The sequence below is a fragment of the Zootoca vivipara genome, chromosome Z2 (assembly GCF_965207765.1).
Source record: "Zootoca vivipara chromosome Z2, rZooViv2.hap1.1, whole genome shotgun sequence".
NCBI lineage: Eukaryota > Metazoa > Chordata > Lepidosauria > Squamata > Lacertidae > Zootoca > Zootoca vivipara.
Genome location: NC_142585.1, coordinates 17,863,969 through 17,877,586, shown reverse-complemented (window position 1 = coordinate 17,877,586; position 13,618 = coordinate 17,863,969). Strand labels below are relative to the sequence as shown.

Genomic DNA, 13,618 nt, shown 5'->3' with positions numbered 1-13,618 from the left:
TGAAGGGAAAGGTCACACAGGGCCATCCACAGGGGTGCTGCCACCACAAGAACCAGAGGATAGGGCACTGCCATCCTTGGACTTAAAGGATGAAGACCCTGGAAAACCTGAGGCTATCCCCACTCAGTTGCAGTAGAGCAGGATGGACCCCTTAAGGTGAAGAGCAGCTTGTAGCACAGGTGGTGCTAACAATTGGATGCCACCTGATGAATCTCCAGAATGCTGTGTTCCCCAAAGCCCAGCCCTGTATCCTATCTGAACTGCACCTACACCCTGGTTGAGCCTTGTCATACTGCAGAGTAGGACATTGTTGTTCCCAAGCAAGTGGTACTCATGTAGACTCTGAACATGGATTTAATTATGTGTTAACACTCTCCCCTCCTACCTTTCCTCTGGAACATCTTCCTTTGCCTCCTTTCCCTTCCTAGGCAGTGTTTCACAACTTCCCTACTTGGGGTGAAGACAGTGGAGAAGAGATTGTTGTAAAGGAAAAAAAGCAGCGGGTGGGAGGAGGGTTAAGCACCCCTCTCACTTGCTGCTTTCCTCGGTAAATCCCCCCTCCTTCAGTTTTGCAGATTGGCAGCAGGCATGCAATTCAGAATGCTGAGTTTGCTGCCAAGCATGTCATTCTGTGCTCTCTTCCTCATGTCGGCACAGCCGTGGCGAAAGCGTCATCCCAGCCCGCTTGGCTACGCTCCCGACAACCCCGTGTCAGAAATTGGAGGCTGTGTAATTTTACAAAAAAAGTGTGCATGTGTTTTTCCTGCTGAGACCCCGGGCGCTTTGATATTCAAAGTCATCTTTGCAGGAACAAGGAGGAAAGAATCTCAGGGACTGAGTGTTTTGTGCACTAAATCTGCAGCTTGACTGTACAGCAGTAATTACAAAGCGGACGCAATAACTGAGCCGTGCTGTCTGTAAGGCCGACTCCCCCCCAGCTTTCTCCAGATAACATGTTTCTCCCTGGGAGGCGCCTGTTTTTCTTAAATTAGATACTGTGTTTGTATTTTTGAAAAAGGTCACAGTTAGCCAGCATGCCTTTAAGCTTTATTATCTTGGAACCGAAGCGTAGTCTCTACTGGCACACCCTCTGCGGTTCCAATCTTGCACGTCCTGCCGCTGTGATTGTTCTAGCAGGAGACGCAGCCCTCGTCCCTTATTTATTGCACCATTAAAGTTGCATATGTTTATCTCTCCCTCTCTCTTTTTCTTTTTCTTTTTTAGGCTTTCTTTGTAATTGCCACAGGGAAAGATTAAAGGGGAGCTCTTGGAGAAAGGGGAGCACCTGAGGGTGTAAAGCAGGGGTGCAGGACTGCATCCAGCCAGCAGGATGCATTCCTACCTTCTACCTCCCCCTCCCCACCATCTCAGTTGCAGGCCAGCTTTGTAACGTTATGACGTCAGGTCATCAAAGGAGCTCCTTCCCAGCACCTATCAGCTAATGGGAGTTGCTTTGAGTCCCATTTGCAGACAGGTGGGGTCCATCTCAGCGACTATCAGCTAACCACCACTTGAAGAGGAGCTCCTTCAAAGGTGTGCCCTCCATGCACACCAGTTGATAGGCACTGAAAGCAGCACTACTGGCTGTACTAGGGAATTTCTGATGGGGAACTTCCTACTGCACCCAACCCAGCCGGTCCCAATACCTCATGTCACATATGGCATCAGATGTTGGCCAGATTGGTGTGATTTTGGGGGAAAGGCCTCCCAGGCCTAATTACAACCACTTCTGGACCTAATTGGCCAGTTGGAGGTTTTCCATCCCTGGCTGCAGTAGCGGGCAGTGTGGTGAAACAGTGGTGACCTCTGGTTGGTTGTGCTGCCACTGCTTACCAGGAGGTAGAGCAGGGAGGTGAGGGGGCAGCAAGGTCAGTGTGGTGCAAACGTACCAGCAGGAGCTCTGGTTGACTCTGCCAGTGCGCTTGCAGCATGCCAACTTCAACACTGCCAGGCCTCCCTACTTCCTGGTAAGCAGCAACAGTGGGACCGACGGGGGGCCATGGGGGGGGTCACCAGTACCACCCTACCATGCCACCTGTGGCTGAGTGGCTGGTGATAGGGATGACTTCTGTGAAGCCTAGTGCTGTAATAACCCTGTAATAAAGGGGAATGAGGCCATATAAGAGAAGACACGCAGTGCACATTCATATGAGAGTCTTGGTTGGGGATTCTCTTCACTGCTTGGAATCCACGATGCTTGGTGCGTGAGACACAATTCGGTGGAAGCCTCACCTTTCATGTTTTGAAATGAGAAGTAGAAACTAGGCCTGTAAGTTTGCCTGGGGAAATCTCAGGAAATCAGTGCTTGTTACTCTGTATGTGGAATCTGAGCAGAGTGACAAATGACCAGGAACTGGGGCATCAATACTACATATAGCTTCTCCCATGACTAAACAGTCCTCTCTCGCTAGGCTCAGCTCCCAAACCTGGTTCCCCCCACCTCCAAGGTATTTCCTATTTTCTCTGTCTTGGGTACACAGCTTTTCCTCTCTCTAGACTTTGTGAGTTTTTCCTCAGGTTTTTTCTACCCTGCCTTTCTCCTTTTCTCTCAGACTCGCTCTGCTTCTCTGTTCCTGCCACCTATGGGCCCTGTGTTTTCTCTGCTTCCTTTTCCCGTATGCTGAACTGTTTGGTCACATCATGTTATGGGTCCCTTCACCCTGAGCGATTTAAATGTTTGTGAACATTCCTTGACATCCTAGCAGCCCATAGACAGGCAGCAGCCATATAAGATAAAAGAGACATGGCTTTCTTTACACCAGACTGGAGTGGTGGGATTGTGAAATATGGAAGAGATCTTATTACTAATAAAACTACAGATTTTGAGTCGGAGCAGCTGTCAAATCTCCTTAGCCAACACATGTCGTTCGGTGCTGAATATTCCTTAGCACTTTGTCCAGCTCTATTTTGCCAAGCGATGCAGAATGGCTGTTGCTTTCCCTTGGGAGCAATTTCCATTACCTAATAGACTGTGACACTAAAGCTTTTCTCTTTCCTTTTGTTCCCCTCTTCATACCTGTTGCATGAGAAGCGGAAACAATGGGATTTTTTGAATGGGGCAGGAAAATACACAATGTTAAATGACACTGCAAGAGGAAAGCTGCATGTACAGTGGTACCTCGGGTTACATACCCTTCAGGTTACAGACTCCGCTAACACAGAAATAGTACCTCGGGTTAAGAACTTTGCTTCAGGATGGGAACAGAAATTGTGCGGCAGCGGCATGGCGGCAGCGGGAGGCCCCATTAGCTAAAGTGGTACCTCAGGTTAAGAACAGTTTCAGGTTAAGAACAGACCTCCGGAACGAATTAAGTTCTTAACCCGAGGTACCATTGTACAGGTCATTGTGTGGAACCTCCACATTCTCAGGGCCCATCTGTACTGTATGATTAAAGCTGTATCATGCCACCTCCAACAAGCATGGCTTCTCCCAAATTATCCTGGGAACTGTTATCTTGCTGTGAGTTGTTAGGAGAGTCCTGTTCCCCTCAGAAGCTACGCTTATCTGAGCTGTTTAACCATCAATCCCTCCTCCCAGAGAATTCTGGGTATTGTAGAAACTCCCAGTTTAAGTGGTCACAATTTGAGGGAAGCTGATGGCCCTGTGATTTAAAGTTGCTGACCAAAGGCCCTGAGGATGGGCCACCTGCCCTTCGCCTCTGGGCCTGCTAAATGTAGTGGCATAGTAGTCTCACAAGCAAAACGGAAGGAGAACTACCGGTAGTGGCCTGTGATGGCCCAAATGCTGCTCATAGCCACAACTTCTCTGGCATAGAATTGGTGTAAAACCCTACAAAAGTTGCCTTGGGGGCTGGAAGTTTGATTGAGGAATAATGGGAAGGGAGCAACTATTCACCCCTATACATGTCACTTCCCACTCTCAGCTCCTCTGCCGCATAACTCTCCCCCCCCCCGGTGGGAAGTTTTATGAGTAGAAAAACATCCAGAGAGGAAAGGGTTCAAGAATACTAGCATGCCGGCACTTAAACCTGAATCCTCCTGTTGTGATTGTCAGTGGTTTTTTTTTTAATGCTTATATGTGTAGTAGCAGCGTTGCTTGGAAATCCTAAAATCAAGCAATCAGTACAGTTTTGAAATCAGTGATTAAAACCAGTACAGTTTGAAAGGTTCAGTCTGCCATCTTGATTTAAAATAACATCCAATCATATCCATATCCAGACACAGGCAAATACCTGCTTCGTGGTCTCAGGAACCATCTTGCAAATTTTGGTTAAGAGGTGTCAAAACACACACACACACACACACACACACACACACACACACACACGAGATACCAGTATGGCTCACGATTATTTGTGTCCCACTTTTCTATTAGAAGGTGCCCAAAGTGCTTTACAGACATTTTATATATAACAAAACTAGTTTTCCAAAAAAGAAATGTAAGTATTTTAGAAAAATGTTTTAATAACAAGCAACAGCAATTGGCAGAATAAAACTGAACACTTAAAAATATGTTCTGTGAGGCTATTTCAAGCCAATGGCAATTCTATGCACTCTAGGTCCCCTCTGAATTAGTCTGTGCCATTGCAGACTGCTCTGTAAAGGCAGTGTTCCAAAAGACACTCAAGTGCATAAGTTTCTGATCTAAAATATGCATGCCCATTGCTTAGATGTTGGAGAAAAAAAAGCAATTTTTAAATTTTTTATTTTGGAGTACCTTGTAGGGTTGTTGGGGATCAGAGTAAAGAGCATTACCTGGGGCTCATTGGTGGGGGAACGGAATGTAAATTCAAGAATGTAGTACCATAATTGCACTCACTACTCTGTGCATGGTATCAGATTTGCCAGATCATGGTCCCAGAAGCCTTCTAGAAACAGCAGCTAAGGGGGCAGTAAAAGGAAGGTAATTCAAGCCCCCTCGGTAATCCAACCTTTGCAGGTCCTTGTATCTTTCTTTTACCATCCAGAGGTTTTTTTGTCATCAATTGGCAGGTCTGCATGCACTCTGCACAATATGGCATATAAACATCCTGAGAATCTCTAAAGTTGAATTAAAACTAAAATCAAGGTTCCAGCCTTTATGACCATTTTGAAAGTGTATAACATGTCCATTGATTTCAGTGTGTCTCTACTCTGAGTATGATGCAGTTGGATACAAACTAATATTATTGTGAAGTTGGCAGGCACTGGATCTGTGATTTTTTTTTGTCATGAAGTCTTGCACTGTTAAGCCTTAATTCAATAGTGAGTCTTTTTTGCACCTTGTGTAAAATCATGCAAATTCAAAAGGATCTGTTTTAATTCTCCTGGATCTAGCTTTCACCCAGACCCCTGGAAAAGCAAAGTGTTTGTGTGTGCATGTGTGCACAGGCTTTCTCTTCTCTTGTCTGTCTGCAGCGGCTGAGTGTGAGATAAGCAACCAAAGGGGAGAGGCCCATAGCACTCCTACCAAATTCAAAATGTGCCCTCAAGCCCCCGGAAAAGTTGGCAATTGCTGCTCTGGAAGAGCAAAAAATAAATACATTTAAATTTCATCCATCAACTCTGTGACAGCCCTTCAAATATTTGAAGATGGCTATCATATTGCCTTTTAATAATCTCCAGGCTAAACATTCAAAGCTCGTGGCCAGCATCCCATTGTGCGGCAGCCGTTTAAATTATGTGCTCTGATGAAATATATGGCATTCGCTTTCACAAGACTGCTGTGCGGGTTGGCTTTCTTGCATGCCACTGCAAGTGGGGTGTTTCTTAAAGCTTTGCAATTATGTGCAGTAAGCTGTTTCATGTGAAGGTGCTGGCACACCTGCATGCTGGCAAGAGGAGATGGTGTGGCTCAGATCTACATTATCCACTAACTTAGGGATGGGGGAGAAATTTGATTTAGTTCACATTTAAAGAAGTTTTCCAAACAGTATGTTAACTGGAACCCAGCCATGCTTCAAAATTTGCAGTTTTCTGACTTTTACAGTGCAGTTCTCAAGCCAAGTAATGTGTAGGAAAATGTGTTTCTTAGGGGAGAGTGTGCCTATAATAGTGAAAATAACACTTAAAATGCTGAAATAGCTCACTCAGTAGAGTATGAGACTCTTAATCTCAGGGGCATGGGTTCAAGCCCAACATTGGGCAAAAGTTTCCTGCACTCCGGGGTGGTGGTGGTTTCTGAGTCTCACAATTCCTTCCAACTCTAAAATTATATGATTCTGTTGGGGAAATGGCGTTGCAAAATTGTGTACACCTGACAATACTGCATACAAAAATGTGTTTGCTAGGAGAAGTTTGCACTAAAACACTGATGAATTTTAATGAGGATTCATGAATTGCTGCAGGAATGTGGAGAACTGAATCAAGAGGATGGAAAAGTGAGGAACTGAGGTGGGGCAGATTAATCTATTCCCACCCCTAACTTGTGGCTTTTGTCCAAGCTTGCCTGGCTCTTTCAATGGATTGTGCATGTAACCATCTCTATTTCCCCTCCCCCCTCTCCTTTCAGACTGAAAACTACTCTTTTGATTCCAACTATGTGAACAGCAGAGCTCATTTAATAAAAAGGTATGTAGGGTGTTTGTTTGCTTTCTATGGGGTGGCAGTGGGGGGCGGGGCTTTCTGCTCACTTAGTGTATACAAAATTTGTTCATTTGAAACTCTCTCTCTCTCTCTCTCTCTCTCTCTCTCTCTCTCTCTCTCTCTCTCACACACACACACACACACACACACACACACACACCAGCATTTGCATCCCATTAAATTTTCACTGCTTTGGCCTTTAGTTACACACCCACACACACCCACACACACCCACACCCACACACACCCACACCCACACACCCTTCTCCAATGAGCTGTGCCTCATTCATACAGGAAAAGTGAGCATACAGTTAGGCAGAACCCTGTTACCCTGACAACTTATAATTCATAGAGTTTGTTCTCTTTCAGTGCACAAGAATAAAATGATAGATGTGGATGAAGAGAGCTCCCTGGCATATCAGGAGAGAAAAGGAACTTGTTGGGGGGGGGGGTAAAGCAGCTGAGCTTGGGATCCTTCCCCCCCTTTCCTCTCTTGAAGTTTGAATTGCAAATAAAAACACACACATTTGTATTGCAGTTAATTCCCATCCCCCATACTTCTCTCCCCGCGCCCTCTTTATTAAAATAAATCTATCCTTGCCCTGGCTTCATCCAAGCATAAACTCAGGAATGAATTTGGTCCCCAGTGAACGTGTTGACAATAATTACTAACATTTCAGAAGCACTTCACAGCGGACAAAAATGCATTCTAATTCTCCCCACCTTTACCCTCGCTACAATGCCTGTGGCGTAAGTCATGTGCACTGGAATCAAACTGGTAAATAGTTGGTTTTGGTTTTGATTCTGTTTCTGCCAGCAAGAGCTTATTGGCCTGGCATGGATGTTTTGCTACATGATTGCTTAGTGTGCTGATAAGAAGCATCAGCAAGCCCTTTGCCGAGGTGGTGGGTGCAACTAGTTAGTCCTGTTAGTGGAAGGCCATGCAAGGACTTTCTCTACAGTAGTGGGTTCCCTCACCTCTTCTCCCCTGTGAGCCCACTGCAGCCCCTGGGGAAAAAAATCCAGAACAGCATATGGAATCTTCAAGCTGAAAAGCACTTCTGTCATAGCACTATGTTGAATTCCTCCCACAGGTTTGTGCGATCCCCACTCTTTCTCCAGCATGACCAAAAGAAGGAGTTTAGAAGGTTTTGCTTCCAGTTGAGATTAATCACAACATGCCTACAGTGTTATCAGAACTATTGTTAATGTAAATTTGGGGTAGCTAGCAGGGTGTCATCCAGAATTTGTGGACTCCAGCTCCCATTAGGGGTCAGGGATGATGGGAGTTGTAATGCAGCAATATATGGAGGGCAGCACATTGCCCACCCCTGATCTATGGTTATTTGAAACAAGCCACCTTCAAAACATGCTTTGTGGTTTTTTAAACAAACCACATTTAATATTGATCACAGTTTAGGATGCAGATGACATGCTAAACTGTGGTTAATCTAAACCAGGAAGGAAGGCTTCCAATCTATTCCTTGTGGCTGTGAACAAAGGTATGTTAGTAACCTATGTGATCAGAGAACATCAAGGCAGTTTAGGAGGATAACAGTGTTTCATGTGTTTTCTTCCTTCTCTTCCTTGGTATACCATGCAAGCTCTAATTTCACTATGTTAACGTCACTTTTAGTTTTAAAATATAATTCTGTGCATTGGGGTCATTCATATGCAGCTGAACCCTGCTGTTGCTTTGGTTAGCATTACCATAAGATTTGGGAACCCATTTCTCTGCAGTTGTTATGCTTCTGAATGCCAGTTGCAAGATGCGAAAACCCCATTTCACTGCTGATTCAGAGAAAACAGCAATCTGCAGAAAACCCAATTTATGTTTGCTCCGATTCAGTGGTAAAACACAGGTTTTCCCAGGAAAAGTGTTGGGGCATTGTCAGGGGGACTCCCTACAGGGAGCCTCCCCCCCCCGTCATCCTGACCAGCACTTCGCCCAGCAAGAGCGGTAGCAGCAGGTCATGCGGGGGGAGTGAGGAGGGAAGCAGAATGGAGGGAAGGCTCAGCGATGTATCAGAGCACCTGCACTGCACTAGCCCACAGCTGCAGGAGGGAGCACAGCCGCTTCCGGCGCCCAAATTGAGGCAAGCGCCCAAACGTAGGGTGAGAGGGCGGCGTTTCGGGGTGCCTAAGCTATTATGCTGGCCCCAAAGCTGACAGGCACCATTGCCGGATTCTGTGAGTAACTAGGAGGTCATATTTTCTGCTATCTCTGCACTGTAAATAGTATGCACAATAAAACCTTTAAAGACATAACGGACTGGAGCGTCTTTACTCGGGGGTAGCCGCAACAACCCCCTGACAGGCATAAATACTTACTGCTTGGATTTGGGCTTGGAAAACCCAGACCTGTACCTAGAAAATGTGGAACAAAGGTAAGTGTGGATAAGCCCCTACAGCGCAGACTTTGCTTGTGAAAGAAAAAAGCCCCATTGCACTAGTGGGTGCCCTTATGCCAGCTTCCACTAGCAGTGCTTGTTAGTTAGATCCTGCTCATAATCTTAGAAGGGGCATTTCTTGTAGCTTCCCGCATGGAAAGGAGCTCTTATTTTTGAAGATAGTGCTTGCTACCTGCTGTGTTTACCAGGGCCAGCTCCTGAGCAAAGTGCTCTCTGGAACAAAGGAAGCTGCCTTGCTTTGAGTCCAAACTATAGGTCCATCTACTTCAGTACACTGGCTGCCAGCAGCAGCTCGCTAGGATTTCAGAGTCTCTCCCCCCCCATCCTACCTGGAGATCGAACCGGGGACCTTTTGCATACAAAGCAGTTGCTCTAACATTGTGCTATGGTCCCTCTCCAAAGGACTTCATGGATCCATTCCATGAGAAGTTAAAAGGGTAGCTACAACAAGCTGGCTGGTGCTGCTTGGAAAACTAGGCTGGACACTCATTTTAATGAAGTAAACTATGGCAGGCATCGGTAAACTGTGCTGTGCTGCTGGGGCCCTGGCAATTGCCTGATGTTGATGCCAGCCATGCAGAAAGCATGCATGTGTGTGTTTGTGCACGCACACTTGCATTATATACGTAGGTATATTGACCAATAGATTGATAGATCAATAGATATGCTTGCATTAAATATAGTAAAAAAAAGAATTCTGCCTAATTAACTGGAAGCCACTTTTAGTCTATCAAAATTGTTTTTAAATTGATTGTTTTCATTGATCAATTGGTTAAACACTGCAGCCTTAATTACAACTCCCATTTTAAGCATTGAATTGCTGAGGGGAAACCCACTCACGAACCTTTTGGTCCCTTTCCCAACTCTATGATTCTATTAACTTGCTTGAATCAGTGCACCCATGAGGACTTGATGGATTGCACAATGGGTTCTGTGCAGTTTGTTACATCCTTTCAGGGGATCTGATTATCCCCTTGCCCCAAAGCTCCCATTTTGTAAAAGAGATATAAGGAGTATGGCAATTATGAGCATGTCATGTAGACAGCTTCCATTCAGAAAAGGAAATGAATATTTTTTTGTCTGCATTGCTCATGATATTCAACCACAATCTTCTAATTGCTGTGGTAGAGAAAATTGCGGCCTGCATTGTATTGTTCATTGCAGTCCAATATGGAGTTTGTCCTTTCCGTAGAAGAAATCTATTCATGTCTTTTGCTTTGCACCTACCATTAAGCTAAACTGACAGTTTGGTGGTAGTTTACTCTGATTTGGTAGAAGAACTATTTAACTGCAGAAAAAGCTTTCCATGCTTTAGGAAAGGGACTAAAGAGAGAGTTTGATGTTGTAGGTTGACCTCTTGCATCATGGACTTTGCTTCTGCTAAAAAGGCAAATGTATATATAAAGTACAGATTGCCCAGATGTTTGATTATATGGAACTTGGTGTTTGCAGCTCTTTCTCCCTGCCTCTCTCCATCCCTGCTTCATACCCCCTGGAAGTAAGACTAAACAGAAATTCGGGAGCCAGAAATCAAGAGCTGTGAGAAAGGCATCAGGACCATGGACAGGGGAGCTCTATGGCTAAAGCCAGAAAGCAGGGATCCTTAGGGGTTTCTCTGATGTTGCTGCCTGTGGACCAAGTCTGTCCCAGAAGCTATCCCAGTTTGGTCCGCCAGGCTATTCCTGACAAATTATACCCACCTGCCCCATATCTGATGCCATGTGTGATGTCGGGCAAGTTACCAATGTGCCTTCAAAGGAACACTTGAAGCTGCTGGTGTGATTGTTCCTTTGCTGGAGCAAGGTATGCTAAAACAGACCCCCCCGTTCCCTTCACAGACCTGCAATTCCCAGAGTGGTTTAACAGTTTAGCAGTCAATTCTTCACAGGCAACTCTGGAAATAGCAGGTCTATGAGGGGAATGTGAGGTCTATGAGGGGAACCCTAACAACTCTCAGTACCCTTAACAATCCATGGGTCTCAGGATGCTTTGGGGGGAAACCATGAATATTTAAAGTGGTATGATGTTACAGATGGACTCCAACTACCCATAGGGTAGTGTGAGGATAATATAGAGAGGGGAAGAGCTGTATAGACCACCTTGAGCAACTTGGAGGAAAGGTGGGATATAAAATGCAGTAATAGATAGAGATGGCTCCATATGCTTGATCTGCAAAGAGAATTCTTGATATGTCAAGGGATAAAGCTGAGGGGGAAAAGAAAAAAACTGCATCCAAGGGGTGCTACTGAAAGTCTTGCCCTAATGAATGTCATGAGCATGATGTATTCATCAGAGAGCTGAAATGTCAACTATTAATCCTCCGGTGTGTTTTTAATCCAGCAAAACGTCGCTGTTTGGAGAAGTGTGATTGCTGCCTTAACTTTGTGGTGTGAATCTCAAAATCCTTACTTTTTAATTAATCTGTTTGGTCTTTCTGAATTGATTTCTCCCTCGCCTCCTGCCTCCTGTGCATGCTGGCTAAATCCTAGGTTTAAAGGGCTTCTGCAGGGATGTCTTTATTTTAAAAGGCTGCATTTGAAGGTGTTCCAGTTTTAGTGTGTGTCATCCCAGGCTTTTCTCTCTCCTCTTTCCTGCATGCTGTTCTTGGTTCCGCACAACATCCCGTGGTCGGTGGTCCACTTGGTTTCCATGGAGACCTGAAAAGGTCTTTGCAAGCAGATGCATGCATATATCCCCAAGGCTTTGAAGTGTGAGCCATTTCCATGGCCCAGTTGTCGTGGTGGCCAGCAAAGACATTTGCCAGGAAAAATTGCTGGCTGGTTTTTTTGCTAACCTGTTTGATCAGGTTAGGAAGGGAATTTCCAAACTTATTTCAATATGACAGGAGGCGACAGTGGAGGCAGGGGGGATTTCTGCCACCATCATGCAAGCATAGGATTGGTGACTGGTTAGCTGGGACCATGTGGGGAGGACAGCTAGACATTTAGCAATCTGCTGACCAGTCAGGAACATTATACTTGCATGGTTGCTGACTAAGGAGCCTGTTGTGTTCACCAATACCTGATCTCTCTTAATGGCAAGACTCAAAACTTCTTTTCCTCCTAAGTCATCCTGCAGGAAGGGTCTTGTTGTTCCTACTAAGAACAGTGTCTTCCAGCTTCCAGTGTCTAGCTGCGTTCAACACAGCGCCTTCTAGTTTTCATGGTTTATTCCAAACATCCAGAAAGCAAAACTGTATTTTGGCTACTTCCACAACAGCTTCCTGCAGTCCTCCAGTTGTACTGCAGCTCCAATCACCTCTGGCCATTGGCCATGTTGGCTGAAGGTGATGGGAGTTGGAGTCCAACAACATCGAAGGGCCACAGTCCCCCTCCTCCATATCTCTATTAGAGAACTGAAAAAGGAAAGTTCCTGAGTTTAAATTGGCTGTTGGCTGTAATAAGACTTCGAGTGGGGAAGTCCTTCTCAGGTAGCTTCCACATGTAAAGCAAACAGGAAAGAGGATTTTGATTTAACCTTAAGAAGAAATTATTTACAGTGTGAGTTGTTCAGGCATGGAGCAGGCTGCCTCAGAAGGTGGTGAGACAGTTTTTTTAAGCTAAGAGGTGAGGAATCTTTTTGTATCCACAGGCCAGATCTTTATCAGATCAGCCTTGCAGGCCAAATTTGACAGCTTTACAAGTCTCCCCACTCTTCTTTAAACTTCCAATCTCAGTACTTTAAAAGGAGAGTATGGTGAGATTTGCAAAGTCTTATAATTTAAATTTTATACATTAAATTAAGGATGGGTAACCTGCTCCTCTTCCAGATGTTGCTGGCCCTGACAATTGACCATGGTGGCTGGGGATGATGGGAGCTGGGAGGGACTAGCAGAGATTGACGCACTATGCAATATGTACTGCAGGGCTTGGAAAGGCTAGGATTCCATATCCTTCCTTACTAACTGCCTACGTGTGCCCTGTCTGCTGTATTTGTGGTTGAGAAGCCATTTCCTGTCCATGATGGTGGTTCAGCTGGAGATCCTTGGGCTTTTGCCTAGCTTGAGTCACTGGGAGCTGTGTAAGCCCCTTGGAATGATGTTCCTTATTCTCTGTGTGCTTTAACCTTATGAGGGTTAAACTTTGGCTTTGCCAGCTTCAAAGCAGTGAATTGTAGTAGATTATTTCCTGACTCTCTCTCTCCAGACTTATGGAACTTGAGTTGATTCAGCAAGACCGTGGTTCCCCTGAAGCAGTGTCCTTATAGAACAGCCTTTCCCAACCAGGTGCCCTTCAGATGTTTTATTATTATTGCATTGGTCAATTGAGCTCAGCATTGCTTACGTTGACTGGCAGCAGCAATCCAAGGGGTTTAAGGCAGGGGCCTTTCTCATCCATACTTGGGAGATGCCAGGATTTGGACTGGGACCTTCTAGCATGCAAACCAGATGCTCTATCACTGTCTTGGGGCTTTCCTTATATTCTTATGGCACCAGGGACTGAAGCTCTGGCAGCCTTCAAAGGTGACAGTGCTGAATGCCATGGTGATGGGAGAGGGAGGGAAGAGCAGGAAAATCTCAGCTGATTAGTTGACTGGGCCTCTTATTCCATCAGACATGGAATCCCTCCCACAATGGAGAGTGTGGCAAAGGAAAGGCAAGCGGGCGGGCGGGGAGGAGAATAAGGCAAAGCAGGTCTGAAACCAGTCATCATGCAGCAGTTCTGCATGCCTGACACAGGAAT

At 45.4% G+C, this 13,618-nt stretch overlaps 1 protein-coding gene across 2 annotated transcripts in view; it reads left to right on the top strand.

The window, feature by feature from the left end:
- The window catches only part of PCDH19 (protocadherin 19), a 133,208-nt gene that overhangs the window by 62,713 nt on the left and 56,877 nt on the right, over positions 1–13,618 (top strand). For both annotated transcript variants that reach the window (XM_035113430.3, XM_035113428.3), the window contains exon 3: positions 6,452–6,510. In XM_035113430.3, coding sequence (XP_034969321.1) covers positions 6,452–6,510 — 59 coding nt within the window. The remainder of the gene's footprint in view (positions 1–6,451; positions 6,511–13,618) is intronic.